Source organism: Necator americanus, chromosome III (genome assembly GCF_031761385.1).
Source record: "Necator americanus strain Aroian chromosome III, whole genome shotgun sequence".
Lineage (NCBI taxonomy): Eukaryota > Metazoa > Nematoda > Chromadorea > Rhabditida > Ancylostomatidae > Necator > Necator americanus.
The window spans coordinates 8279486-8304428 of record NC_087373.1 but is presented as its reverse complement, the minus strand read 5'-3'; the positions used below and the strand labels follow the sequence as shown (position 1 = coordinate 8304428).

At 41.6% G+C, this 24943-nt stretch overlaps 9 protein-coding genes across 9 annotated transcripts; 2 read left to right on the top strand and 7 right to left on the bottom strand.

Moving 5' to 3' along the window:
* Positions 1-364: 364 nt before the first annotated feature.
* On the bottom strand, positions 365-1111 carry RB195_008960 (uncharacterized protein; the record flags this gene model as incomplete). Its single annotated transcript, XM_064195723.1, has 1 exon — positions 365-1111. The coding sequence occupies one exon, from the start codon at positions 1109-1111 to the stop codon at positions 365-367; it is 747 nt and encodes a 248-aa protein (XP_064046868.1).
* Positions 1112-1129: 18 nt separating this feature from the next.
* RB195_008958 (uncharacterized protein) lies at positions 1130-4411 on the bottom strand (the record flags this gene model as incomplete). The annotated part of the gene is made up of 2 exons (XM_064195721.1): positions 1130-1558; positions 4301-4411. 2 exons carry the CDS (start codon positions 4409-4411, stop codon positions 1130-1132), a joined length of 540 nt encoding a protein of 179 aa, XP_064046866.1.
* RB195_008959 (uncharacterized protein) lies at positions 1743-2121 on the bottom strand (the record flags this gene model as incomplete). Its single annotated transcript, XM_064195722.1, has 3 exons — positions 1743-1836; positions 1904-1958; positions 2019-2121. The coding sequence occupies 3 exons, from the start codon at positions 2119-2121 to the stop codon at positions 1743-1745; spliced, it is 252 nt and encodes an 83-aa protein (XP_064046867.1).
* Positions 4412-6887: 2476 nt separating the features above from the next.
* RB195_008957 (uncharacterized protein) lies at positions 6888-7249 on the top strand (the record flags this gene model as incomplete). Its single annotated transcript, XM_064195720.1, has 3 exons — positions 6888-7002; positions 7067-7121; positions 7210-7249. The coding sequence occupies 3 exons, from the start codon at positions 6888-6890 to the stop codon at positions 7247-7249; spliced, it is 210 nt and encodes a 69-aa protein (XP_064046865.1).
* A 94-nt stretch (positions 7250-7343) lies between these two features.
* RB195_008954 (uncharacterized protein) lies at positions 7344-17220 on the top strand (the record flags this gene model as incomplete). Its single annotated transcript, XM_064195717.1, has 10 exons — positions 7344-7355; positions 10850-10922; positions 12435-12528; positions 12682-12804; positions 13503-13681; positions 13738-13791; positions 13854-13951; positions 14507-14623; positions 16968-17049; positions 17177-17220. The coding sequence occupies 10 exons, from the start codon at positions 7344-7346 to the stop codon at positions 17218-17220; spliced, it is 876 nt and encodes a 291-aa protein (XP_064046862.1).
* RB195_008956 (uncharacterized protein) lies at positions 8057-8299 on the bottom strand (the record flags this gene model as incomplete). Its single annotated transcript, XM_064195719.1, has 1 exon — positions 8057-8299. One exon carries the CDS (start codon positions 8297-8299, stop codon positions 8057-8059), a length of 243 nt encoding a protein of 80 aa, XP_064046864.1.
* Positions 9207-9890, bottom strand: RB195_008955 (uncharacterized protein; the record flags this gene model as incomplete). Its single annotated transcript, XM_064195718.1, has 1 exon — positions 9207-9890. The coding sequence occupies one exon, from the start codon at positions 9888-9890 to the stop codon at positions 9207-9209; it is 684 nt and encodes a 227-aa protein (XP_064046863.1).
* On the bottom strand, positions 15806-21866 carry RB195_008952 (uncharacterized protein; the record flags this gene model as incomplete). Its single annotated transcript, XM_064195715.1, has 5 exons — positions 15806-15998; positions 19373-19512; positions 19898-20033; positions 20962-21174; positions 21700-21866. 5 exons carry the CDS (start codon positions 21864-21866, stop codon positions 15806-15808), a joined length of 849 nt encoding a protein of 282 aa, XP_064046860.1.
* On the bottom strand, positions 20437-20817 carry RB195_008953 (uncharacterized protein; the record flags this gene model as incomplete). Its single annotated transcript, XM_064195716.1, has 1 exon — positions 20437-20817. The coding sequence occupies one exon, from the start codon at positions 20815-20817 to the stop codon at positions 20437-20439; it is 381 nt and encodes a 126-aa protein (XP_064046861.1).
* Positions 21867-24943: the final 3077 nt, after the last annotated feature.

The following is a 24943-nucleotide window of genomic DNA, read 5'->3' as shown; positions in this document are numbered from 1 at the left end:
CCAGACGGAGGGAGATATTTTAGCATTTCTGCGCTAATCCCGTCGTCTCCACCAGATTTTCCATTCTTCATTTTTTGAATACAGATTAGGACCTCCGACTCGGAAGGGTGGCTCCTCGTTAACAGCATATGTCGGTCTATGAACGTGTTCGAGTTCAGGAGCTGACGGTGCTAGCTGGTTCAGCAAGGTCTTGAAGTGTTCTTTCCAAATTGGTAGGGTTGCTTCACCGACAGCTACCCCATTAGCAGTGTTGAGGACATGGGAACATCTTTTCATTTCGTTGCTACTACTTTATTTAGTAGACTAGGCTTTCCGTTAGTTCTTGTCCTCCCACGCCTTCTCAAACTCCCATCGCTCTTGACGTTCACTCGTTATCGAGGTCTTGTTGCAGTTGACGACGCAGCTTCCTTCTAAGACGCATTTCCTGGTTGAAGTCACCAGCGCTGCGCGCGACACATACAGAATTGTATGTGGATTTTGTTTCAGCAGATGCAAAGGCAAACTTCTTCCGCGGCAATAGAACCGGGAGCGTTTCCTTTGCAGCGTCCTGGGTGTACTTTGTGAAGGAATCCGCGTCGCTATACTTCTTCCTGGTCCGTACTCCAACATGAATAGACACACGTTGGCGGAATTTTGTTCTGAATTCATCGTCTTTCAGACTTGCCATGTCGACTTTCGGTTGGAGAGGAACTCCTCCATTTCTCTTGTGGAACCGTATCTTGAAGCTGAGAAGAACTGGACGGTGGTTAGAGTCGAACGCGACGTCCAAAACAGCTCTAGATTTTCGGATATCTGACTGAGGAATGTTCCTCGCCAAAACGTAGTCGAGCTTAAGCTTAAGAGTCCTCATCTTCCGCCTGCGCTGCTCTTCAGGCGTTAAAAGGGTTGACCCCTGCCACGTGAGCTGATGGCGTCGATGATTCCTATTAAACGTGGAAGCGATGATGAGGCCCGTCTGTTCGCACAAGTCGACCAGACGGTCACCGTTGTCCGACGTGCGCTTCGCTGCATAGTACCATTTTCCTAGCACAACGGATTGCTGTTCGAGTCCCATCTTCGCATTTGCGTCGATTTCGACAATGACCACCTGCTCGCTTGGTATTTTAGACATCAACGCATTGAGTTCATCTTAGAAGGCGTCCTTACTGTTGTCTTCAGCTGTTTCCGTAGCTGCGTGAGCACTTACGATCCAGAGTTTACGTCCTCTGCGATCCCGCAGTCGTAGAAAGGCGCATCTAGACGACGTTGAGCCAAATTCCTCCACCAGGTTCTTGTAATCGTTCCTCACAGCTATCGCGCAGCCACCTTTGTTCTCATCAGCATCGCCGCAGTATATGGTGTAATTTTCGATGCTGATGACGGGCCGATCCCTCATGCGTGTTTCCTGCAGTGCAGCAAAAGGCACACAGAGATATCGCAGAAGTCTGGATAGAGCGGCTCGTTGGAGTTCACTCGATAGTGTTCGGCAGTTCAGCGTGACGAAACGAATTGTTGGTGCCAAAGATTCCATGCTTCCTTCAGGCAGTTGACCTTTCAGGTTATGGGCTTTGGCTGTGTGCTGGACGACAGCACCTTTTTGCAATGTATGGAAGCTTTCGCCGTATAACAGTGCAGGTTATATAGCTCGTACGTTCCAAATGCGTACACTCGAACGCCTGCTTGCGTTTAGATGAAGCAAGGCCACCACCTCCGGACCGGCGTTCACCTCCGGACCCATACCCATTTGGGTCCGGAGGTGAACGCTACATGGCAGCTTTATTCAGAGCCAGCCTACGTGATCCGAGATTGGATTCTAAACACCAATGTCTGCCTCTACTCTGCGAAGTTGTCCCGTAGCTAGATACTCCTTGATCACACTATTTTTTCTCAATTTTTTCGCCTTATAATTGTTCAATTAACTTACGACATGACCGTAGGTGGCATATACTCATCTGTAGGAAGTCCACAGCTCTTGGGATCTAAGCAAGAATATTAGACATTCGGCGACAGGTAAAAATTGACATATGTGTTCGTCGTACCGTAGTCATCTTCGCTCATTGTTACTGTAGATGTTAGTAAGCTGATTATTAAAAAACGTAGGACATCCTTCATCAGATGTTGAGAGGTCAGCGGTGAGTACATGGGACGAGAATGAGGCAAGTGAGAAATACTGAACACATGATATCTATACTATTGATATCATATCAACCGTCCATTTGCTAAAGTCATTTCCGCGAAAATGTTTTCTTTTATCATTGAGATAAAGTTGTGTACTGTACTTTGGTTTTGCTAATAATGTGCCTGTAGTAGGGTCAAAACGACATGAAGCACGTACGCAACTGCGTACGCAGCTTCTCTCGAGACGCTTCGGTGGAGCGTAGCGGCTAGGAGCGTTTTGAAATCCTTGCTGGCACCACGCATCGCTACAGTTTGCGACGGCCCCAACTCGGTCCCAACTGCTGCCTCCACCGCGTCGTTTCGAGCGCGTACGCAAATGCACCGCAACTACACTTGTGATCCGTGTCGTTTTGACCCGTCTATAGTATCTGTAATTTTCTATTTGAAAACTTATTTGTGCAGCGGACGCGTGAGAGTCCACCGTGTACGCATTCAAAAAGCTAACCATCTACCACTATCATACCATGCCGGGAAAAGTCTGGTCATGCAGATCAGTCAATTTCGTGATCTCACCCCGCCCAAAGAAATCTGGTACCTATCGATTCCAGACAGACAAAAAGTTTAGTATTCATGCGGCGATTTCAAACCATCGACCGTATAGACGTTCTGGATGATCTTGCCACCGTACCACGCATGCTTACCCATAAACTTTAAGGATTTTGCTGCAGCGGATTAATTGTGAAACAAAAATACACCATATATTGAATGAGTAATAGGTTTTTGTAGTGAATGCGTCTTTTTCTATGTAGTTGCTAACACTGCTAACAATTTTTGAAAGAATAGAGCTGTCATTCTTGATTTAGATGGCGACGTACTTTTACAAACGACGTCATAACGTTTATAACATCGTTAAGAATTAAAAAAAAACTGTTAAACTATGCGGGAAAATTCATTGACGTACGAATAATCGCCTCGATCAGACGATTCTTTCTTAAGGATTGAATTTCGATATGCGTTTACATTGTTGTGTCGTGAAAAACCTCAGCTAAGCTTATTTGCTCTTTTTGTTATGCATTAGTTAATGAGTCGGTACTATACATTTGGTATTCTAATAATATTATAAAAATAATTAGTTTTTGCCGATAGTGTAATTACAATGTCTTATCGTCGTTAAAAAAAGTGCGGGTGTAGTGGAGCGGTTAGCGGCTCCGCTTCCTGCACGATCGATCAGAGGTTCGAATCCGCTGTAGTGCTCACTAAGCGTTTCATCCTTCCGGGTCGATAAATTGGTACCTGACGTGTCTGGGAGGATGAAAACACTGACTTGGCTCATCGGCTAGCCACCGCAAATATCATTGTATAGGCCAGTTACACGTTCGTAAACCTTAAACGATTCTTTATTGAAGTGTAGGGGCGCATCCCAAGTGTATTGATTAACGCCAGACACTTTATCCTTTAACCTTATCGCCAATAATATATGGATAGCACTGTAGTGAATTCATCAAGCATAATTATTTATATAAATACGGGGTTTTTCGCAAATACGAATTGTCAGAATTCACTTTTTCCTAATGAGAAAAAACTTTGCCTTAACGTTTAAAGCAGAAATGTTTCCCGTATGTGATGGTTGTTCAGCCAATCTCATGTTCGGTTCATTCGTGTTATTCCGCTATTTTTTATAATAGTATATTGACTATTTCAGTTATATCTTAACTGCGAAATTATTTTAATAAACTTCAAATTCAAATTCAAACTGATGCTGGATGTTTCATTTTGTAGTTTCTTTAAAAAAGCTACGAAACTTTAAGATTTTCTCCAATGAATTAAAGTTTTTATTCTAATTCAATCTGACGAGGTGTGGATTTCTATGGACAAACTCTATACGGGGTCGTAGATTGCGAGATCAGAGGTGGTTCCACTCATCTCTCCCTAATCATAGTAAAAAAAAACGGCGTGAAAGACTCGGTTTTTTACGACGTTTCTGTTGTAACGCTCCACATTCGTACACGTGCCGCATCCTGCTGCTCCGTGGTCGAAAGCCAGTGAGTTCTCCTCGAATGCCTATTCAAGTGAAACCTACGAATAGGTTGCTGAGGGGACCAGAACGTATACATGGAGGAGCGTTTTAACGTTACTCGTAGGAACTGGAGCGGTTCCCATGCCGTTTTTTTAGGACGATTAGGGGGAGGTGAGCGGAACCAACCCTGATATCGCGATCTACAGATCCAATTCTAGCTTTTGCCGAGGACTCGCTCACCGCATCAGACTCGTAGTATGCTGGCTTTAACGTGATTTTGTCTTCTTCACCCGACATGTTCTCCTCCCGCTCTCACAAGAACTTTGCTGGTGCGAGACGAGAAATAGAAACAAAGTATAAACTGCGTGGCGTTGATGAATCCGTATAGGAATGCGCGTAAGCGTTCGACTTCATTTGAGAACTGTTTGAGGTTTACGAACGCAAGTGCAGCCCAACAATGACTTGAGAGGCAAGCCAATGTATGAAATCATCGTTTAACCAATTTATCAACTCCGAAGAGATGAAGGACTTGGTTCCTATCAAGGTGGATTCGGACTTCCGATCGATCGTACAACCACAGCGGAAGTTCTTACGGACTGTGTTTCTCCACGATCCACCCGCAGCTACTCTGAGTGGCACATTTAGACTCTTCCTCACACAGAGTCTGCATACAACGCTTGCTCTTGCAAAAAAAAGCAGAAGACCGTACATGATCTATGAAAATGATTTGGGGCATAAAGGCTAAAGAATTTCATCTTTTCATCTTCCTAAACTCTTGTTTTTTGGGTAATACCTGTCAAAATTCCTTCCTAACCCTTTCTAATTTCTTTATCTGCTACTATTAAGTTTCAAGAATTGGAAAAGGTTCTGGTGGTTACAAAAAGCTGTAACTTCTTCAACCTACTGTCTAAGATATTAAGTAATTATTGCAAGTATTTAAAGTGTAGAAAGCCCAACATTTTTTCTTTTCTTTGATAGGAAACCACAAACCAGATTCTGAAAATGGTAGGATTGCCGTGAAGAGCTACGTTTTCCTATTAGTTCGTTGCATTTGTGTAGTAATAGAAGTTGCTGACAAATTTTCCTCACAGACGCAAAACGTATTTTTGATAGGGTCTCAAATTTTTACAGAATTAACCCCTTTTTAGTCTCTATGAAGTATTGCTGACAGAATTTTTTACAATTTTTTTCCCAACCAAAATTTTCTTTTCTTTTCCTCTCTTTTTCGAGGAAACTTAAGTACTGATGAAAGATCAATAGTCTCTTTGGGGGAGATTCATTTTTTTTTTTTTTTTTTTTTTTTTTTTTTTTTTTCCTCCCCTTTTTACACACCTACTCTCGCTACAGTTTGAACAAATTACTCAAAGTATGTTTTTTCCTCCTCGTTTTCCTGCTGAAAATCTGCTAACATGAAGACAAACGACATCATTGTACTGATAAAGATAAGATTCTACGTCACATCATGTGAACTGTTAGCCACAATTTAAGCAGCCATTTGTATGAGTGTTTGGAATTTCTAAAGGAATGGTTTGACCAATCTGATGAGGAAACGTGTTGATGAAAGACATCTGGAGGGATCATTTAGAAGAAAAGTGCAACACATGTAACTATCATGGCTATGAAACGGGCCAAAACATCTCGTCAACTTGTTGTCATATGCGCCCGGAGCGCGGTAATGCTGCACCAATAGTCACGCTGACTTCAATTTCTGCATGGTCGGCCCACCTATGCAGTTCTCAGTGCTTTCTGCCGATTCACTGTCGTAGGACCCCTCTGACTCCAATTTATCCGTTTCTGGCGCTCAGCACCAATTCGACGTCGTGCGACCCGTCACTTTAAAAAGGAAAAAAGGATAAAGCCACTGGCGTATCAATCCACTCGGGATAAGGCAACACGTTTTACTGTAATTCATAATCGTTGAAGTTTTTGGGACGCGTATTGGCTTATTGACTTGCAGGGGCCAGTTGGTGATCAAGTCAGTGTTTTTATCCTCCCGGACAAGTCCGGTACCAATTTATCGACCCCGGAGGGATGAAAAGTTTGCACTAGGGCGGTTTCGAACTCTCGGTCGCGTGGCTACAACATACTCAGCCACATCCACCCACCCGTCTCTTTACTCTTTCTCTAGAAATTCGTTTTTCAGGCTCACGTACACATATATACACAAGGCGAACAAAGCCTGTTGTTATATAGCATGATATACTTTTTGGTTTCCAAACGCTGGCTGTTTAAATATGTTCACTGCTCTTGCTTGAGCAATCAAATAAATACTCCAAGATGATTTTGTTTTTGTTTCCGCTCCAATTTCTTTACAGTTTAATTTCATGAACAATTGCATAAATTATTTTGAATAAGATAAACAGCAACAAACCAAGTAGGTATTAATGCTATTATTAAAAGTCAAAGGATACAGAAAACTTCCCAATACGGGCAAAAATATTTCGGAGGTTAGTTAGAAAATCAGTTGACATCGAAAATTAATATGGACGGGATTTTGCAAACATTGATCAATGATCGCTAGTAGCTGTAGTATGTTCATTACGATACAAAATCTGAAACTCTTCTTTTTAAATCTGCGGTTTGATAATCTGGGGGAATATAAGGTACTATTGTCTTTTGCCTAAATAAATCTAATAAAATGGTGTTTTGTTTGCCAATCAACGGTTGATAATCTACCATGGTAATAATAGTAATCTACGCTTTTAATTCATATTTTTTAAAATCATAATTCCGAAGCACAGATTAACCAGCGGTAACAAAGGACGCAAGTGAAATGATTGGCCTTTTGTGTCTTATGTTCTCAATTTTTTTAACGTCAAAAATGTCACCGGCTATAGAATCAAAAGAACCAACATCAGAATCATCCACGTGGAGCAAAGCTCTTTATGGTACGAACAAAAATTGTTTTGTAGCTCTTATTTGACCGTCTACAATATTAAATTAATAGTCTAGATCGCGAAACTTGTGGCCTTCCGGGACCGAACTATGTGAAGAATGAGAATGATAAGTAAGCTTGTTGAGATATTCACGTTTTAAATGAGAACAACAACAAAACAACAAAAATATTGCTACAAGAGCTTTATAAGGCAACGCAGATTACATGGTTTTCCATTTTCGGCATCATATATTGCATGAGGATCACCACGTTAAAGCGAAGAAGGATGATGACTACCAAGATGATTATAAACTCAGCGACAGTGAGCTTCTAGAGGAAGATGATAACGATCCGATGCGGCATAAGGTGAGAGATTTTTCGAAGCATGGAAAATCTGTAGGAATAAAATTGATGTAAAATTTTATCTAGATGCACAATTACTAGTACGCAACATGCTTTACTCAAACTGAACATAATAGCATATGGAGAAGTGTATCAGTAGTAAATTTGCACATTCTAAAGGAAGAAAGGTTCCCTCTTGAGGAAGCCTCTGAATGAAGTAGACTTTTTTATGTGGATGCAAAACTATTTTGAAGCCAAGGCGAGAGCATGTTTTTAGGAAATAACGTTTGTTAGTAGCAACTCTTAGGATTTTTGAACATTCAAGTAAGATTTGTAAACTATCTCACTCCTCAAACATTCGCTTGGACTAGTTTAGATCGTTTACGTGGCCAGTCTTCACTGGACGTGCAGGCCACAACATGTTTTCTAAGCAATCCGTTCGCTTGTCGTCGTCATCCAAGATGTTCTCAAGTTCAGTGAGTGACGTTGACGAGGTCTTTGAACTGGATCCGCTGGTCCACCCATGTAGCGAAGAGTAAGTGCTTGTTGTGGGATTGCCTCGAGGGCGTCTAGCATCTCTTGGGATTCACTCTTGGGAGCATTCTTTTGGCCCACTTTCGTCGATCCTTCTCATCATTCAGCACATCTATGCTTTGCTTTCGATATATACTCTGTTGCGTCATGAAGACGGAACACTTCTTTTAAGTCGGGGCTGCGAAGACCGGTTAAGTGCGTCTGTTGAACCCTTGAAGACATCTGTCAATGCTTCTATGGGTAGTGAATAGTTTGCTAGATGTGGCAGCGGTGTCTGCCCACGTCTCTGCTGCATAACAGAGCGATGGAAGAACTGTCAAGTCGAACAGATGGACAGGGAACTCTCGGTCTGTCAATTGGTCTTCTCCGACGGGTTCAAATGCTGCTCTCATTCTTCTATTCGGTTCCTCCTCCATGTCGTTCTCCGCATTCATAGAACGTCCAGTGTAGTTGTACGACGAGGTTTTCACAATTTGTTACCCTTCAAGTTGCACTCCGCCGTCCTCACGGAAGATGTACGTCATGAACTCTCTCTTTTTTCAGTTTTTCCAAAGTTCTACCCTCTTCCCTGCTTTGTTTAATTCCTCAAGCATCGTCTCTGCTTCATTGGTACTTCTCGGAAAGAGAACGATGTTGTTCGCAAGACGAAGACTGAAGAAGAGTCTTCGTTAACGCTTATGCCCTTTTCGTCCCTAGCAAGCGATTTCAGTACCCATTGTAAAAAAGCAGTGGACAACCTTGGCAACACCGTTTCGTCTTAACGTACCCCCTCTCCACTAGGCATGGTGTTTGGAAGGTGGGAAAGCTGTATCGTAGTGATACATCGTGCATCATAGAAATTCCTCTAGAAATAGAAATTGGCTAATGCCCTCACATATGACTCATTCAAACCTTCATCGATCAGCGCTGACATGCTGCATTCGTTTCTACGCTGTCGAAGACTTTCTCATTTATGTTTCCTTTTTATGCCAACGAGGTTTGGGTGGAACTTTTTATTGGCCTGGCGTTTCGACAAACTCGTCTTTTTCAAAGGCCTGAAAATGGTTTGAGGTCTTTGACACCATGCATATCTCATCGAACTCCTCTTTTCTCCTCGCCAAACCTCGATATTGTTCCAAGTACACCACGCAAGACCTTAAAAGGAAAACAACTGACCAGTTTCACCGACTAGCGGGGTTGATAAACCACCGCGTTCTTAAAGATTGTCACCAAGGCTTTCTCATTGTTGACGGAGATTAGAACAAAGGCAGCCAGTATTCCCGGCAAACCTCAAAGACCTTCGACATGGACGGCTTTACATACGCTTAGCAAGCATATTAGACGGTTGTTTCGAAGGTTCCTTCAGTCACCTTTCCTATGGATAAGAACGGTTCGCGAGGTCTTCCACTGGTCTGCAATCCTTTCTTTCTGAAGATAGGACGTCATGTGCGCTGCTAGAGTTACATGAATCGGATGGCCACCAGGCCGAAGAAAGTTTGCCGATATAAAATTAGGTCCTGGAGCTTTAACAGGTTTCACGCTTTTGATCGACCCGCACTTCCGAAGAGAGAATCCGTGGTGGAGCTCCACCAGTGTTGACGGTTGGGCTTCCCACAGGAGGTGAAGAATGGAAAAGGTTCGAAACTCTCCAGAATTTCCGATATTGTATACCCCTTCTGTAGCCTTTTCTAGTTTTACCTTGAAAAATCCGTCAAGAGTTTGTATTTGCAGATGAGGTCGCAGGGTCTTGTGAGAATCGGCAAATTGGACGGCAGATGGGCACAAGAAACTCAACGCAGATTCGATTAATGACGAGTGCACAATCATATATCGTACGTCGCTCTTTCTGCTCTTGGTCTCTTGCAGAGCAATCACGTGGAATTTGATGCGCTCTGCAGCTCCGCGAAGGGCATATAGGTCTGCATCCGTGGGCACTGTTCTTGCGCTATGAGTACACAGTCTGGGACCGTCGATTATATGTCGATTTGGACCGGAGTCAAACACGTTTTGAGCAACCTGAGATTTGATCGCCTCATCGGTTGTCATATTCACCGACGGCGGATCTATGGCGGGAGGGCCCAGTGCGCAGGGTACTGAAAAGTGTCAAGAAGGCTTTTCCCCAAACTAAGCAGCCTTCCCATAATAAGCTTAGATTTCATGCGCAAATGCAGGTCTTTGCCCAACCTATACGGATCAGGGAGCCTCCTTGCGACGGTTTGCTAAGAAACTTGCGAATCTTAGTAGTGGCTTACTCTTAGCTAGGCTTCCGATTCCGAGATGCCGGAATGTCGGATGTGTCGAACTAATTCTCGGCTTGGGAGACCTTACCACAGGACGTACCTCCTGTATACATCTCCTGTACAACAAAACGTACCTTCCTGAGCTAACTTCGCGCCGCTTTGAGGCGGTATACCGTCATGGAGGCTCCAAACATTAACACTCTCAGCCTTTGCACAACTGCGGCGCGTCAATTCTTGAGATCTAGTAGGAATTGGAATTTCATAAAAAACACAAATAAAGAAACATACAAACCAGTTTTCTATACTCCTTTTAATATTAGATGACACAAACGATTCGGGCTCTTTTTCAACAGTTAAAAAAAAATTGAAAAATCTAGCACAAACATCCATGTATGGCACTCCTTTTCCCTCTAAAAACAGAAACGGATTGCTGGCTTCCAAACAATATACCTATATGAGAAAATAATGCATGGAGATTACAAATGAATTTACTGCACATTTTTATAGTACGATAGGCTATGTAACGAAAACTATCTTTGTAGTGATAAGAAATAATCTAGAAAACCTGAATGTTGATTGTTTGAATATTTTTGAAAATTCCGCCCTAAAGATTAGTTTTTGGTATTTTTCTTAAGAGTTTGAAGAGCAAGAATTTTGAGTCAGACGAAGATCAAAATGACTACCATGCTTGTGAAGTCAACTATAACTAACTGACTCAACTGTCAAGTCAACTGCAACTGAGAAGAACCTTCAGACTCCTTCTAGGTGATGGGAGGTATCAAAGCAGCAGAGGATGAACTACCGTGGGCTGTGCTTCTCGATTTTCTGAAGACAAAAAGTAAGGTCCTGTAAATATTTCATCTAGACGTCGCATAAAATTCTACTACCTCTGAAAAGATGCCAGAAAAAATTCGTTTGGCTTCAAAATTGGCAATTGGTCGAATTACTGATTTTTTTGTTAACTTCCAATGCTGTGCGATTTTGCTTCTGCTCTGAGACGCAGATTGTATAAGCAGTGGGTTTCTGCTGTGCCAGAACAGACTTCCTCATTCCACATGGGCGTTGCCATGGTCAAGCACGCATGTTGATGTTCTTGCGTGACAGCAAATAGTAGTTCCATCCGTGGGAAAGTCTAACAGATAATCTCGCGACTGTTTAGAAAGGTCCTGCATCATCAGGTGCAATGAAAAAGTGGTTAAAGGAATCACTGCAGCTGTCAAAGAAGAAAGAAAGCAATTTGTACAAATAGTAAATGTATGCTCGAATCGAAAGCGACCATCGAAGATGTGACGACGGATCGAAAACTGTAAAAAGAGAGGAGATGGAAAAAGTCATTCACAACTTCTGCTCTGATCTCTTCGACAACTACATATTCGTATATGAGACACAGTGCATATGGTAGTTCGAAGGTCTTCACGTCCTTGTTTTCGCAAAGAATCGTAAGATCAGAACTAATTCCATCATGCGAGGAATTCACCGCCTCCTCTCATCAATATCCTTGCCCAATCGTCAAATCTAGCGGTCTCTGAGTTTCTCTATTTCAGAAACAGTTGAAAATATAATATCCCATTAAAAGTCAAGTACGCCATCAAGAAATGAAAGTGGTTACAGTAATCGAAAAAAGTAACTTCAGAGAACTGGACGTAACTAGCAGTTTCTGGAGCATGGAAGAGCATTGAGGATGTAGTGGAGGAAACTAATCTGTGCGCATCCTTATCGACGGTTCCTGTTGAAAGGTTGACAATTAGAAATATCTCTCATCACGCAACAGTAGGGTTCATCGCTCGTCTTCAAGATAACTATCTAGGTGTAATGAATGCTCCCAATGAGAATAAAACAAGATAGGCTGGACATGTGACGCATTTGAATGACGACCGTTAAACAATAGGGAGACGTAGGGTTTATGAGATTGAAAAAAAAACGCATAATAAGGGCACTGCCGATCTTAAGAGTCGATTTCTTTGCCAGAACAAACAACAAAGAGCGATGTTTCTCGTTTCTGTGTGGTGCGCCAACTTATTTCACCTGAAAGAAAAGAAATACAACAGGATTTGAAGGTTTTCCTGTCATTGATGTTTTAATTTTTGGAAACCCATTGTCGATGTTTTATCTACACACTGGAGGTAGCCGTTGTCGGAAACAGCTCTCGTCGCATCTTCCTGTTTCAAGATCAGAAGAGGTCGGACGAGTCAAAAAAACAATGTTTTTGATTTCGTTTCAACTCCCAATGAGAATAAAACAAGATAGGCTGGATATGTGACAAATCCGATGAGATGTAAACAAATCATAAATTATTCACTTATTTACTTGTTCATGTTGTTGTAAAAATCAATCTCTAACGACATTGTAGAACTGTGCGGTGGAACGTTAATATCAAAGAAACACGTTATTACAGCTGCTCACTGCTTCACACGACCCACTGATGTAAATGGAAATCATTGCAGGTCAATTATTTCAGCATTGTAAAACGAGAAGAACTCTGAACTATTTTGTTTTGATTCCAGAGTTGAACGTAGGATTTTATCTTTTTATTTCCACTACTCCATTTTTATTTTTACTCCCTCATATTTATTTCTGTAATTATTCTCCTCTTACAGAAAAGTTCCTCTAGAAGAGCTGAAAGATGACCTCAGAGTATATGTTGGTAGGACATGTTTGAAAGTTAATACAAAGCATAACTGCACCAAGCATGATCTCGGAATGCGAATGTTTCTTAAACGGTTAGTCGATATAGGCTATTGCTTTGAAAATTGAAAATTTCCCAACACTGAAGACTACTTTGGGATGAAAAATTTAAAATTTTCCAACCCAAAGCTGTCTTCAGTTCAGATAGAAGTGATATATGTTGTACCGTTGTTAAAGGCATCACCCCACGAATCTGAGGTGGTACGGATTTCAGGTGGACTATTCATATACGGGATCGTAGATTATGGAGAGGAACGTGATTCCGTCCATTTCTTCGTAATTGCCGTAAAAAATGGGCCGGAAGATGCGGCTTGGAGCGTTCCGGCGCTCTATTTTCTACAAGGAGTTCGATTGGAGCGCGCCAGCCGTGTGCACAGGCCGCATCTTCCGGGCCGTTTTTTACGGCAATTAACAAGAAATGGACAGAATCACCCACCTCTCCATAATCTACGATCCCGTACACGAACACACCACCTCAGATTCGTGGGATTATGCCTTCAAATGGAAGTACAGGATATGCTTCCTTAAAAAGACGCTCTGTAAATGCAAGGGACTTTAGTATGTGGTGACGAGAGTTGCCTTATTTTCGATAGTTCATGTATTGTGTCTGTTTTTATTGTGAGGGATATTTTTTGACCTGAAATGGATAAACCTAACCCTTGTCCTAGAAAACTATGGTTTTTGTAGAATTTAGAATATAACGTCACAGATAAGAAATTTAATTCTTTTTCAGAGCTTTTTACGACATCTTCTTCAACACTGGCTGCAGGGGCACACATGATATAGCCATTCTCGAACTCACAGAAGATGTGCCTAAAAACATCCATCACATTTGTCTCCCTCATTTACATGATGCAGATGAACTAAGTGATCCTCTGTTGAGGCTAAGCTCATTCGGATGGGGAGCGGATCGTAAGAATAAACTGACAACGATCCTCCTCTATTAACGAAATTATCCATATTTTCAGCGGCAAATAATTTCATTGATGTAGCCACTCCTTTTCTGCAGAAAATAAACCTGGGTAGTTTTTTATATTTTGTTTTTTGATTTTTATAACAGTAGAAACTTGTGGCCGATTTTAAGGTTCGAAAATGACGGATAAAGAGTGCAAGAAGGAAGTTCCTTCAAAACAGAGCGACACGTTCTGCACGCGCGAACTACCAGATAGGAATGTTTGTCATGTGGGTTTTTGACAACGTTAAATTGATGGAGTGGAAAAAAAACTCAGAAAATAGAACTGTCCGCAAATACTTTCCGCAGACCGCAACCGGAAAGAAATTTTCGCAACAAAAACAAAAAAAACAAATAGTTTCTTGTTCGTGTTTGAGCGAGCACAGTTTCGGTTGAGAAATGCCATCAAACAGTCTATATCTAGAACTTTCGCTTTGTGCACTAATCGTTTTTAAGTTGCTTAAAATCTAATTAGTTTAATTCAGTAGTTTATTTAAATAAAGCTTTCCTCACACAAACATGCAGATATCCTTAGAATTCAATCACAAATATGAGAAATATTTTAGTGCTACAAAAAATAATTGCTTTTTTTGCATTTTTTTCAACTACTTTTTGCTTACTGAAAATTCACATAAAGTGATATTTTAGTAATTACACCTCTAATATAAAGGATGTTTTACGTGCATGTTATTGATAAAAGCATAGTGGTAAAATATCGATGCATCCAGTATCTTTTCAATACAAAACGATACAATGCAATTCTGTTTATGTAGTTTGCAATTCAGGGTGACAGCGGTGGTGGAATCGTTGCATCGCTAAATGGTAGGGCATTCCTGATGGGTTTAGTTTCTTACGGATCATCGTGCACTGATCTGCTCAATGGGATGCCTCCAGGCTCGCAAGTAAGCGTTCAGGATGAAATAAAGTTTCATCTTGAGTTTTTAGTATTTCTTTCTTATTTGTGTTTATGGAAATGTGGGACCTCATAAACAAGTCTGATTGCTTCCTGCACGTATCATCAGTTGCATGCTTGCACTAAATGCAATCAAGCAACTGAAGATACGGTACAAGGACGTGTGAGCTACATAACGTGCACACTCATGTGTTGGAAATCACTGAGAGGTTGCAAAAACGTGCTGTTGTCCACGTCCAGCATACCGCCAAACCCCAGCCCAAATAGCTCAAATGCCTAGAGGGAGCGTGGAAACGTCGGGAACAACTATCCATTTTGCTACACTGAGCTTCCGAACATTGTCGACTTGAAGTACTCTGGTCAATCGGTTTTGATAAACGGTTCAAGGGAGACACCAAGTCTCGCATGATATGAATCAGTGAAAAATGGGTGGATTCTTTGCGAGATCCAGCTGTAGATCGAGGTTACGCAGAGCTGTGTTCAAGGAACACACGCATCGGTGATGTTGGTCATGGTTTCTTTACTTTGTGTCGAAGGCTTCTGTCTGAAAAAGGAGCGAAGAGAAAGAGTCGTCATTAAGAATGGTCTGAATTGTACTGTACATGACATGACGAACAAACCACCTGCATAAGTCAAGAAGTATATGAATTACTTGATCTTATCGGCGGGAGGATGTTATGGCCTAACGCAGTTACCCACATGTTCGCCAGTGTATGACGTCCTTAAAGATAACCGATCCTGTTCCCAGTTCGATTCCCAGTTTGTTTCCTGTTTGATCTTCAGCTAGAGTTCGCATAGAATCTAACCATTCGCCGCCATTCCACAAGTGGCGCAATTTTACGCCTCGACTGAACTACCTGTCAACGTCAAGTATCCTCAGATTTGCCATATCCTTCCGTTTCTTTTACGACCAAGAGGCCCATTCAAGTCCGGGTCTGAAAGCATCCTCTGGACAAGTTGGACTAGAACATTAGACGATCCTCTCATAGCGTGATCAAAGAAGCGAAGACGGTTGTCTTTGTCTTCTTCAGAAGGCCTTTTTCTACGGGTCATCTGATCTATCACATCTACTCCCGAGTAAGGTTTTTCCTTGTAGTACCCTTCGTCAAAAAGTGGCCTAGCAGCTTTAACCGTCTAAATAGCTTTCTCTTCATTCAGCGAAGCTTCTTCATCATCTTCGACGGTGCAGCGGAATTCTGTCCATCATGAGTGGGCGAATTGCGGGTAGGTAGGCTCGCAGTTTGTCTTTGTTGGCGTTAGGGGTCGACCACAAATACTTGGTCAATGAGTGGAATGCTGAGCTGGCTTTGCCAAATATCTCTCGTAGCTGCCATCGCTTTTCATCATGCAATGACAAAGCTCGTCTACAAGTTGAATTGATTGTCCGTTCATTCTGATTCCTGCTGAGCGTCTCAAGGAGACCCACACCCTCTTGCTTTTATCAGGGTGGAGTTCCAGCCCGTAGACTGCAGCTAACTTCAATACAAGGTTAACAACATGTTGTAACTTTGCGCTGCTATGGGCCATACTACATCATCGACATACTCGTCACTCCACCAAGGGACGGAGAGACAGTGCTAAGTGATATCAAAGGGGCACTGCTCAACTCAACAGGGATCTTCGCATGATGTCATCGACGGGAAAGTTGAACAGGATGAGTCCCACCACAACCCCTTGTCTCACATTAGTTTCCACTTTGAGCGATGAAGTAGCTAGTGTTTCTTCTATTCACGTCATTAATTAGGCGTACAAAATTTTGGAACACCATCGGCGTGAAGTGCGTTGAGAGGACGGCCTCAAAGAAGAAAATCGATAGCGGCTTTGATGTTCAGAAAAGCTAAGTGTGGAGGCTTCGAATAAACGATGAAGGGTAATGTTTCTGGCGTTAATCAATCCGGTTGGGAAGCGTCCCCACGTTCACTTCAATTCAGAACCTTTTGAGGTTTACGAACGTGTAACTGGCCTATACAATGCTTGCGGTGGCTAGTCAGTGTTTTTATCCTTGTACTGTTCATGAGAGGAGTCAGCGAACACGGCACACCACCTCAGAACATTAAACAATATCTGGAGCACAATATGTACGCCGCGAATATGTTTGTCAGATTTTTAGTTGTCATCCTCCCGAAAAAGATCTCGTTGGGAACTTTGATAAGAAACGGACAGTTCATTGGTCTTTTTTTTTCTTACCATATTACTTGCCCATTTGAGATTTTTTCTGATACTGCATAAATATAGCACCATAAGAGATGTAGAACTAGTTTGCCTAACACCAAATTAAAATTTACCAAACTCATTACAAATCATATGATGTATTACTTAAGTTTTCTATTCAGGTAAACACTGATGTTATGCATTATACAGATCTAATTGATACCTGGATTGGAGCAAGAAAGCATTCAAAGAATACCGCAGTAGGTGTACATACAGTCTACAAGTATACCAATAGTATTTGTGACGGTCTTTGTTTGAAGGGTAGTAGTACTGTAGTAGTTTAATCAGTACAAAGCAAAATATATTTCCTACAATCCAGTTTTTGATTTAGATCGACATAGGCGATGTGCACCACAGACACTAGTGTGTTTATGAAAACGTATGTGACAGTTATTTTATGTTTTTCGGAAGAAATGTTCGAGAATTATGATGCAATATACAGTAACATAGTTGCAAAATCAGGCAAGCAAAGTTTTGATTCACTCAATGTGCGTTTTTCATCTATTTTCTCCTAGTTTCTCCTCGTTTCATATCTATTATCTAGTTCCTTCTTTCTCTCACACAGTTTCTCTCTCTCTCTCTCTGTTTCCATAGTAGTTCCTCTTCGGATCCATGTTTGTTCTGTGTTTTATCCTTGAATATTGTTCTTTCCTGAGAACCCCTGTTAGTTCGTCTGGTGCCTGTTGATTTCTTGAGCTGTAGCTAGCTGCTTCCGCCGCAGATTCATCAGTTTTTAGTTCGGCTTTGATTACAGCTCCTTTAATGCAGTGAATAAAGTTTAATGCTGTCTTTGACCCAACAATCAATAATCAGTGACATGCAATGCTACAATCGATCAGTGTTCAAGTTCTCTTCTATCGTAGTGTTCTCTCTTGTGATTTACGAAATTAATCATGGATATGTTATATAATAACGAGCTTAGCCTGTCACGTGTGTGTGTGTGTCTGTCTGCCTGCCTGCCTGCCTGCCTGCCTGTCTGCCTGTCTGTCTGTCTGTCTGCCTGCCTGCCTGCCTGCCTGCCTGTCTGCCTGTCTGTCTGTCTGTCTGTCTGTCTGTCTGTCCGTCTGTCTGTCTGTCTGTCTGTCTGTCTGTCTGTCTGTCTGTCTGTCTGTCTGTCTGTCAACTTGTCCTTTTGTATGTGATGTCTGTCTCGGTCTATCTGTCTGTCTATCAAACTATCTGTCTGTCTATCTGAACCCTATCTGTCTGACCTTCTGTCTATCTGTCTGTCTGTCTATCCTGATCTGTCTATCTGTCTGTCTGTCTAAGTAATCTGTCTGTCTAGTCTTTATGCTACTGTCTATCTGTCTATCTGCCATCTTTGGCTTTTTTACTCTGTCTAGTCTGTCTGTCTGTCTGATCTGTCTGTCTATCTGTCTGTCTGTCTGTCAATGTCTTGATCTGTCTGTAAACTATCTATCTGTCTGTCATCTGTCCTAATATCAACTATCTGTCTGTCTGACTGTCTAGTCTATGATCTTATCTGATCCTGTCTGTCTGTCTGTCTGTCTGTCTGTCTGTCTAACTGTCTGTCTGTCTGTCTGATCTGTCTGCATCTGTTCTGTCTATCTGATCTGTCTGTCTGTCTGTCTGTCTGTCTGTCTGTCTGTCTGTCTGTCTGTCTGTCTGTCTGTCTGTCTGTCTGTCTGTCTGTCTGTCTGTCTGTCTGTCTGTCTGTCTGTCTGTCTGTCTCTCTGTCTGTCTGTCTGTCTGTCTGTCTGTCTGTCTGTCTGTCTGTCTGTCTGTCTGTCTGTCTGTCTGTCTGTCTGTCTGTCTGTCTGTCTGTCTGTCTGTCTGTCTGTCTGTCTGTCTGTCTGTCTGTCTGTCTGTCTGTCTGTCTGTCTGTCTGTCTGTCTGTCTGTCTGTCTGTCTGTCTGTCTGTCTGTCTGTCTGTCTGTCTGTCTGTCTGTCTGTCTGTCTCCCATCGCGTATACGAATACTCCACCTGAAATCCGTACCACCTCAAGATCGTGGGTGATGCCTTTAACATCAAACAACTTATCCTTTTTTATGATGAAATGTCTTACTCGGACTAAATCCACAAACAAAAAAGTTATTGCTTCACTGGGCCTCTACATCTCACCTTTAGTCCACTTTCCCGGATTTCATATCCTCAATTCGTGGGTTCAAATTGTCTATTCGTTAAGTAATCTGCTGCCTCTGGAACCCATTATGCTACTGAATATTTTTCCTTGCCATTTTTAGCTTTTTTACTACTGTTCAGAGAAAGATCTACCCACGATGCCTGATTCCAACTCAAAAGAAACCAGCAACCCAAACAAAATTTCTTGAATGCTGTTTTAAACTATCACGTTTCTCCACTTTCCTAGGGGTACGCAACAATTTGCGCTGAATTTCTGAAAGTAAAAAGTCAGGAAAAGGAGGATAGATAACATTATTCATCCTCATTATCAGGCATGTTTTCTGCTTATTCGCCGCAAACACAACAGTGTGTATACAGTAACCGTCGGAGACTTTTTCATATCGTATTTTAAATCCAGTAGTACTCTCCTTACTTTAAGCTTACCTGTTAATTTGGAACACGGGAACAACATCTTCTTCAGCACAGTTGTATTTTTTGTCGACTTTCTGACAAGTACCACCGACCACAACCGAGGCCCTAGTCCGAACATCTCCCTCAGGAATCATATTATCATCATCGTTGCCCTTTTTACCGGTTTGGTTGATGCATAAGTTTTATGCCTATGCATAAACTTTTTTTAGTTTTAGTTTTATACTCGATCATTCAAAGATTGTTTCAAGTCTCACTCCAGTTTTCCCTGCGAGGAGGAACCGGATAAGATGCCCGAGAATTGAAGCCGAGCGAATGGTGGGAACGGTGCACACGGTCGATCTCCAGACCTATCCGTTTTTAAAATATTTTCAAAGGAGTCGCATTGGGAGACTTATGCATGAGCCTAACACTTATTTCTCCTTCTAGAAAAATATTATTAGACAACATCATGGGTACGTACGGTTCGTAGTGATTCACTGCTGTTCACAAATTTCCGCGCTAAATTCTAAAAAGAATGGTATGAAAACTGTTGGGAACCTTTGTTCGCATCGGATCGTCCTCGTCCTCTTCGGTCTTATCACCAGCAGTAGGATTATGGTCCACCGAATAGTCTTTATCAATGTCTCTCTTCACAATCTGCTTCACATCATTTCCAACGTCTTTTCTTTCTTCTCTAAAATGAACTCTCTTTGATTTTCTAGTATTGGTATTAATATGGAGGCTGAATCAAATGAAGATCACCCAAAAGTTTAGAAAAAATTAGGGGGTTTTTTAGACAGCTACGTTTCGGCGTTATCGACCTCGTCAGAGCCTGGAAAAAGCAAAGCCATTACTTAGATATTTAGATACTTAGATGGCACGTCTTCACTGGACGTGCGGGTCCCAGCATCTCTTCCACTCATTTCGTTCCCTCGCCATTGTCATCCAAGATGTTCTCAAGTTTCGTTGGTGACGTAGACGAGTTCCTTGAGCTGAATGCAGCTGAGATTTCAGCTGGTATATCCGTATAGCGAACACGTCATTCCATCCCGTTGGTTGTCTCCCTCGAGGGGGTTTAGCATCCCTTGGGATCCACTCTAGCGTTTTTTTAGTCCTTCTAACGTCCATTCTTCTGCGAATGCTGCCCATGCTGCTCTCATTCTAATATTCAGTTCTTCCTTCAAGTCATTTTCCATTTCCATAGAACGTCCGTGGTATGCGTATGAAGAAGTTTTCACGATTTGGTGGCCTTCAAGTTGTATTCCTCCGTCCTCGCAGTAGGCGTTCTTTATAAACTGTGTCTTCTTTCTGTTTATTTCCAGTCCTACTCTCTTCCCTGCTTCGTTCAATTCGTTGAGCATCGTTTCTGCTTCTTTGGTACTGCTCGAAAAGAGGACGGTGTCGTCCGCGAAACATAGGTTCGAGAGAAATCTTCCATAAACACGTATGACCCTTTCTTCCCAGGAGAGTGATCCCATTATCCACTGTAATGTTGCCGTGAACAGCTTCGGCGATATAGTATCGTCTTGTCGTACCCTCCTTCTAATTTGTATTTTGAGAGGGCGGTGGATAAGCTGTATCCTAGTCGCGCATCGTAGCAATTGGCAAATATCCTCACATACGTCGCGTCCACAACATGATCGACCAGCGCTGACAGTATTGCATTCGTTTCTACGCTGTCGAAGGCTTTCTCATGGTCGACAAAAGTTAGAAGAAGGGGCAGGCGGTATTCCCGGCAAACCTCTACGACCCTTAACACGGTCTGGTTGTGGTCCAAGCAGCTGAACCCCTGACGGAATCCAGCTTGTTCTTGAGGCTGGGCTTCATTCAGCGTCCTGAAAATGCGCGTGAGGATGATCGTGGTGAACACTTTGTATAAAACGCTCAGCAAGCATATCGGACGGTAGTTCCGAAGGTCACCTTTCTTATGGTGAACCAGGTTTCATGCTCTTAAATCATGATAGCGACTCGTATTTCCGAAAGGAGAATAAATCAGGTGGTGTGCAGATCTCTTGATACAACCTATGTGGGGAACGATCCAGCTTGACACAGAAGTTGATGAACGGAAAAGGTTCGAGTAAAACCTCTCCGCAATGATTTCCATCTCACCACGAGAAGACGTGCGAGTCCCTTCTTCGCTCAGCAAGGTTGCTAGCGGAATATTTTATTCGCGGAGTATTTTATTGTGCCTATATTTCAAAAGATCCTCCTGCAGCGCTTTCTGCAGCTAGTGTTTGCTTCTAACCGCTCAGTGTGCGGTGCATTGGGATCGAACCTCCTCAAAACCCTTCTTCTTTCCAACAACTCTTTGGTGGTCTTCGAAATTCGATCCAAGTTTGTCGTGCGCGGCTTCCAGTCACAGTCGGCAAAGGTTCGTAATCCTCTGAGCAGCATATCGTAGTCCAGTGGGGTCCTCCTCGATGTGCCAGTCACCTTGGGACAAGGAGTCCTCGAGTTCACAATCATCGTAGACGACTTCTTTTCTCGTTCGTTGCCGACAGCAGATGTTCTTTTGTATCAAAGCCATTAGCGATTTATTTTCTCAGGCGCCTTATAGAAAGCATTCAAAGCAGTTCAGCAGCAGCAAAGCATTTCGTTAGGCCCCTGTAAAGAAACCCTTCCGTCAGGTCCCTATAAAATCCTTGTGACTCGTAGTTGTGATACAGGGAAGTTTTTTTTTTACAGGGACCTGACGGAAGCGTTTTTCATAAGAACCTGATCATACCCTTCTGACTCATAATTGTGGCGCGTGGTGGTCTGTTGCGTTACCAAATCTAGCTAATGAGGAAAGCACTAGGCAATGTGTTGCTGCTTGAGTTTGCCTACCATTTCGATGCTTTCTGTGGTTGGTGGTATAGTTTCTGTAGGTGATAAGGTGCTTGAGAGAACAAATCACTAATGAATTTGATTTTTCCAGGCTCTGACGAAGGCGAAAGCACCAAAAGATTAGCTGCTGATAAATATCAATACAAATCTAGGCCATAGCTCAAATATCACCCCACAATCTGGGATGATGCCTTTAATCTACGATGGAGTGGATTATGCCTATACGGAGTCGTAGATTATAGAGAGAAGAAAGATTTCGTCCATTTCTTCCTAGTTGCCATAAAAATCGGCCGCCCGGATGATGCGACTTCGAGCGTTCCGGCGCGCTATTTTCCACGACGAGCTCGTCTGAAGCGCGCCAGCCTTGTGCATGCGCCGCATCTTCGGGGCCGTTTTTTACGCCAATTATTAAGAAATGGTACTATCCCGTATACGAATACTCGACCTAAAATCCGCGCCACCTCAGATTTGTGGGGTGATGTTTTTGAGTGTTTCGGTTAGGAGCCAGACACTTGTGGGCTGCTAAGCGTGCTTCATTGACGAAGAAATACATACGATTCTGAAGGTCAGCGGTAACGGTGGGTAACGGCAACGATCCTGACAATACTGGTTTTGCTTCTACTGACAGCAATGCAAAATGTGATGAACGTTGGTTCCGGAAGGTTCCTGTAGGAAGATGAGCTCCTGAACAACGGTGCTTTGACATGCAGAATGTCGAACTGCACAATCGTCCATCGTCTAACGAAGAAAGGCAAAACTGCCTAAAAGTGTCTCTTCCCAGGGAGATTTATTGAAAGTAGTTATAAAAAATAAACTCTTATTCTTATTATTACCGATGCTATACGAATGTAAAGTCGTCTTACATTACAATTCGAAGATATGCAAAAATTTACCGCAGTAGTTTTATCAGAAAAATCAGCCTTAAAAAATCTCAAGTTATATCACAGGGATATCAGACATTTTTTAATGTTAAAATGTTAAATGTTATTATGTTAAAACAAAATTTCATGTTTTATGTGAAAAGGATGGAAGAAATTTTATTTTTATAGAGTGTGTTGACTGATTTTCTGTATTTGTTGTACACGGTCCTGTGAATATTTGAATTTACAGTATGAAAAAAGAAAGTTATTAAACATTACAAATTCTTCCTCCTCAGCGATTTCTCACCTACTTTACACAAGATTTGGTTACTTTCTAAATGTACATTTAGAATGTCAATTATGTTGGCAAATTAAATGAACAAAATACTGGGCATAGGAGAATCAACCCTAAAAAAACACTACGTTTCATAACTAAAGTAGAACCTATATGAATAAGGAAAAAGTTTAAAAATTAAAAAGACGGACAGTTTCTCCACTTCTTAGTCAATCTAATCAATCCATTCCGTAGATAGTAGTAGATGGTTTAGAAGAAAGACAGTGATATTTTTTTTCAAGTATATTACTATTGCAGATAGTGATTTTTTTCCTCCTAGATAATATTCTATGCGAATGCAAGAGAAAAAATCAAGAATAACTTACACTACTTAAATGCGAAAACTAAAATAAACGGCTCTGTTCTAATTGTATTCAAGATTTGCCGCTGATTTGTGGCGATAAGTCTCCTTACGCTTAACCAATATGCATAATTTACGAAATATCCTGATAAACGAGCGTTCTAAACGACGGCAGCAGCCATAGCCGAAGCCTAATGCATCGTCTTCGAACAATCCACATACGATGATATGCAAATTAGAAGACGTCAGCTGATGGAAGACGATTATTGACGCGCGAATGTGCGATGGGCATGCTGCTTTTTCCATTCATTAGATAATAATATCACCAAGCACAAACAGTGCTCAGAAATCTATGCAGAAAATAAGCAATATTTTCAGCTTCCAGAAATCTAAAGCTCTGTTATAATATTTGAAAATGCTGGCTACAACGTTTCGCCAAATTCCTACTTGTTTACTTTGATAAATTACTACAATTTAAAAAACACGAGAAGTTTAGGACAAGGACCTCGGGTCCCAAGCTGCTGAACACGAATAGCATTCACGATAAAACATGAAGGATTCAGAGGTTGATTGCTTGACTGCTCTATTTCTTTAGAGAAATTCTCCAAAATTATTTTCTTCAATGAAGTTCCCTAAAACCCAAATTAGTAAAATTCGCACTTGAATAATTACAGCAGAGCTTTACCAGGGTTTCACAAAAAATAATATCAAATTTCCAAAGATTTATACTGTAATGTGTTTTGTTAAGCAAACATGTTCAACTTAGTGTAGCTGACCGGCAAGCTGAAAAACGTTAGCACATCTTTATCTATGCCTGTATAATTAAAAGAAATAATTGTTATTTTTCGTTTCTCAACGGGAACACATTCAATTCCTGCATGTTTTCTTTCGGATGTAGGATAATATAATCGTTTTTATGTCAACATCAACGTTTTAACAAAAAAATGCAAATAATTTCAAAGGCAGGTAGTGTTACTGATTTTTTGTTCTGTTGACTTTAAGACGTAATTTCTTTAAAATCCTTCCTTCTATATAATTATAATTTCTTGTCCATAAACGTATGTGCTTGGTATGTTTCACACAATCGTCCGTCAATCTTCCAAAATTACACATTTTCAAGCAATTACTTCAGCAACAAGACAATAATTTGAATTTATTTGTTTTTTCATTTATTTATTACGTTCAAGGAGGAAAAAGGATGGTGCAAGGATGAGTACAAAAAAAACACATAGAAAAAACAGAGTAAAAAAGCAGCAAAAAGAGTAGAATGAGCAGGGAACAGT